The 4,550-nt window shown below is 38.7% G+C and overlaps 1 protein-coding gene across 1 annotated transcript; it reads left to right on the top strand.

Annotated features, from left to right (window-relative positions):
* The first annotated feature begins 1,633 nt into the window (after nt 1–1,633).
* LOC131030592 (putative pentatricopeptide repeat-containing protein At1g09680) lies at nt 1,634–3,735 on the top strand. The gene is made up of 5 exons (XM_059210520.1): nt 1,634–1,926; nt 2,377–2,455; nt 2,741–2,809; nt 2,929–3,138; nt 3,250–3,735. Exons 1-5 carry the CDS (start codon nt 1,634–1,636, stop codon nt 3,733–3,735), a joined length of 1,137 nt encoding a protein of 378 aa, XP_059066503.1.
* The last annotated feature ends 815 nt before the right edge of the window (nt 3,736–4,550 follow it).

The raw sequence follows: 4,550 nt of genomic DNA, 5'->3' as shown, positions 1-4,550 counted from the left end.
CCCAAACTACGCCTCCAAGCAAACTCCCAAGCTCCAAAACCTACACACACCATTTGTACACAACAATAAACTGCAAAACACTTCACAATTGAACACACATTTTTTGGGCAAACAAATAGCTTTATTAATAATGAGAAAATGGCTCGTGGTCTACAATCAATTCCAACTATGTTATCGGTCACTACCCCGAGCACTCAATACAAGTTCTCACCCTTAGGTTCACGTCCACTCTTGAAACACTAGTGCATTGCTTTGCACCTCACCCTTTGTTGTAGCTTTGCATATAGACTCCAAACCTTCAAGACCCTGTCTCTTTGGAACTCAACACTACACTAGCTGATGCACCCCTCTCTCGTGAGCCTGTGATGACTTACCCAGTACAAGACCGAGGCTTCCTCCCTGAACATGGACTCCAAGTTGCTCTACTACTCTACTGCTTCACACTACACTACTCTTGTTGCACTCGCTTTGAACACCTTGCTATTTGAAGGCTATTCTAGGCCTCCTTGGATCTCTCCACCATGACCCTTCGCCTATAGACAGTACAAGCACTTTGTAGTGATGTTCTCCCGTGAATGGGTGGGGCTACTCTTCTTCACCCCTAAAATCCATGTAGAACCTCTAGCTTTCCTAAAGCCTAGAGGGTAAGGTTACTCTTCTTCCTCCACCTTGGACCACCTTGGACCACTCCTGACACATGGCTAGCCAACCAACCATAGCCCTCTATATAAGTTTTTGGATTGATTCCTAGGGTACAAACCAATTTCGACTTTGGGAGACCACTACAAAAGTCTCCTTGCCTACTTGAAATGCCCCTGGCACTTCAATTCACTTGGAGCTCTCACCTTGTGAATTGCTAGTTCATTAAAATATGAATACAATAGGATTGAATGAGTTTATTTAACAAGAAATACATGCATTTTTTTCATTTTCCAAATTATATAAAACAAATAATGAATAGAATGGCTTCAAACCCTAGTAAGAGCTATTTATTAGTTTGTTACTTGCCAATAAAAATTAAAAAGCATTAACTATTTGTTAACTCTTCATTATAGATCCCAAGAATTGAATATTACAAAAGCTAGAGCTTAACAGTTGAATCCAATAAACCTTGCTTTCAGATGAATAATCAAATTTTTTTTGTTTTTATGACAATGCACTTAACTCTTTGGTGATCATTATAAGTCTCTTCTTTCACTTTAAATATCTATTTATTAAAAAGGACTTTTCATATAATGCCTGCAAACTTAACATCATCTCATTCTTCATACTTCATTATGCATTATTCCTTTGCCATAACACCCATCATTGTTTTCTTCTGCTTCTTCAAAAGCAGTATTCAAGTCAAAGCAATATGGTCTTGCACATGAAATTCAAACAGATATCTGTAATCGCATTAGGGAAACTCTTATCACATATTTCAAAATACCAATTACCATTTCCATTCTTGTTCACCTTTTTGCATTGCCCATCTTCAATCTTCAAGGTGCAAGCGATGTAACAAAATTCTCCACCTTCATGAAAGATAAAGTAGCTTTTATCACAATCCACTCAGGGTTATTAAATCTACCAAGTCCTTCATCCTTAATTTGTGCCACAGTAGTCAACATTCTAGCTTCTCTAATGCAGTAGAATGAAAAGTGAGATTCTTCCCTTCTGCCAAGATCTCAATCATTGTGATTTTGGAAGATCTGGACTTATAAGAAGTTGGATTGTGGTGATTGTTCCCACGGACTTTCCACTAAAATCACTAATCTGTCCAGCCTTCACAGCAAGAATGGGAAAGTTCCTAAATCACACAGTTCTTGGAGTTGCTGGTCTTATTGCAGAAACCACCCCACGTTGTCAACTCTACTCTGCAACCCAACATGTCCTTCAGTTGAAGAGTTATTTTCTGAATCTGAGTTTCTGTGCAAGTTCTCAATGGTATTTATATATATTCTGCTATGAAATCATTCGTCTTCTTACAAACAATCCTGTCTAAACCATATCCTGATGATCATAAAAAGTAACACGTCGGCCCTTTTGGTCAACCTCTCCTATGTCCACCGATGATATTATAAAAGCATAGCAACTAATAAAACCATTTCGCGTTTCCCCGTTGTCCATCCTACCTCACCCACAAATCTTAAGAATGATAACACAGAAATAGCCCAGAAGCTCAAAATGGCACCAAAGGAAGAACCCAGTTTAGACTCTTAAAAAAATTCTCACAGATTGACTACCGATCATGTGATCCAAGTAACACTTGGTTACTTGGATGGCAATTGAAAGTTGCTTGCTTGCTGAATTTTTCAACTGGGCAGGGCAGCAGTAGTGTTTTAGACATACGTTTCAATCCCATTGTACTATGATTCATGCTCTGTGCCAGGCCAGGATGTTCCTGCAAGCACGGTCTCTGCTGGAAGTCATAGTCTCCAGGAAGGGACGCCGTTCAGCTGCTTCTGTTTTCCAGGTACTTAGAGGAACACAGATCCCCAGAAAACATACCACCCCTGCAGTTTATAATATGCTAATGTATATATAACACGGAGTGGAATGATCCCAGATGCCATTCAGTGTTTAAGGTTTATCAAAAAAACACAAGGTTGTGCTTTCCTTGCAGACCTGCATTGCCATTGTCGGTGGCTTTCTCAAGTCTAAATCTACTAATTTTGCTTGGGAGTTATTTAATAAAATGGTAGAATATGTATGTCCCAATGTCCATACATTAAACATGACTATTAATTGTCTTTGTAAGGATGGGAAGCTGGGAGAAGCAAGTAGTTTGTTTGACGAACTGGGGAAGAGTGGCCTTTCTCCTAATTTGGTGACTTTCAATGCTTCGATTAGTGGGCACTGTAAGAAGGCCCAAATAAGAGATCGTTAAAACAGGGCATTTGCCCTAATATTGTGACTTACAGCACTTTGATTAATGGGCATTGCAAGGAAGGCAGGTTGGAGGAAGTGTGTAAGTTGTTCGAGGAGATGAAAGGAAGGGGTGTGATCCCAGATAGTGTCATTTTTACAACATTGATCAATGCACACAGTAAGTTGGGCACAACTGAAACTGCCTTGAAACTGCATGATGAAATGGTAAAACGAGGAATAACATTTGATGTGGTTGCATACAATACACTCGTCCATGGGCTCTGCAGGGCAAGAAAGTTAAAGGAAGTTTAGGAGATTCCTGGATCTTATGGTAAATACAGGGTTCGTACTTGACAAGATCACTTATACTATCTTAGTTGATGGAGTAATTTGGAAAAGGCTCTTGAGATTCGAAACAAGACGGTTATGAGAGGTATGAAGATGGATAATGTTTGTTACACTGCTCTGATAACTGGACTTACCAGGCAACAAAAAGTTCTAGATGCACACAGCATGTTGCACAAGATGTTGAAGGCAGGTTTCATGCCTGATGATGCAACCAACACAATGGTTATTGATGGGCGTTGCAAAAATGATGAATTAGACATGGCTTTGAATCTATTCAAGGAGATGCACCATGGTGGAGCGGTGCCTGGTGTAATCCATTATAATGCTTGTATCAGTGGACTTTGCAAGAAAGGCCAGACACGGAAGGGAAACATGCTTTTGAAAACAATGATTGACAGAGGCTTAGTGCCAGATGATATTACCTTCAACACTTTAATTCACGGACTTTGCAAGAAAAAATACTCAAAAGTATCTAGGAAGTTACATGAAGAGACGGTTTATTTCAGACTTTGCAGCTTACACATCACTAGTGGATGAATTTGAAAGTAAACCAGAATTTACAAGAGAATGATACCCTCTTTTTGCTATTTGTCAAGGAAACCTAAAATGGCATCAAGCACCAGTCAAATAAATAGATATTGGAGATGGGGAAGAAAAACGGGTAGAATTAACATTGAGGTTTTGATCAAAGGAATAAACTTTCACGTTCTTTTCTAAACAATGCTATGTCTTGTCTGAATATAACTATTTCATGTCAGTATTCATGAGGTAACACTACCATTCGAAAATCTAATGATGAGATTCTTTGTGGTAATATCTAATTTCATGTGTGCTGTATTCTCTCTCTCTTAATTCAACAATAATCATGGCTGTACTTGGAGATAAGCAGGGGATACTAGAATGCTGATAAGGAAAAAGAAACCAATGTAGTCCAATCTTTTCAGAATATAGATATATCAATACAAGTCATAGTGCTAAAACTATGTCTCAACATTGGCAGGATGAGCAATGGAAGTGAAGAATTTTTATGTTTCTAGTCTTAAAGTCGCAGCTTTTAATGTTAATAACCTAGCAAGATCGGTGACCGATGAAAAGATACAGCTTAGGATTCCAACTTTTGACAGTAATTTTGTGTTCATCTTACAAGATTCAAAGTTTCTTCATTTTGATTCAGTTAGTGCATGCCTGTTATGGTATTGCTTACAAGCAATTTGCACTGCTAGAGATCTGCTAACTACCTCTTGAAGCTAGACTGCTAAAAACCCTAGTTTGGTTTGTATGAGATTTGGGGTTTAGGGAATCAAATTTGAATTTTCTCTAGGAAAAGCTTTGGCATGTCTTTCAAGTTGCGT

The sequence above is a fragment of the Cryptomeria japonica genome, chromosome 8 (genome assembly GCF_030272615.1).
Source record: "Cryptomeria japonica chromosome 8, Sugi_1.0, whole genome shotgun sequence".
Taxonomy (NCBI): Eukaryota; Viridiplantae; Streptophyta; class Pinopsida; order Cupressales; family Cupressaceae; genus Cryptomeria; species Cryptomeria japonica.
Note: the sequence above shows the minus strand (reverse complement) of the source record. Positions and strands in the feature narration are given on the sequence as shown.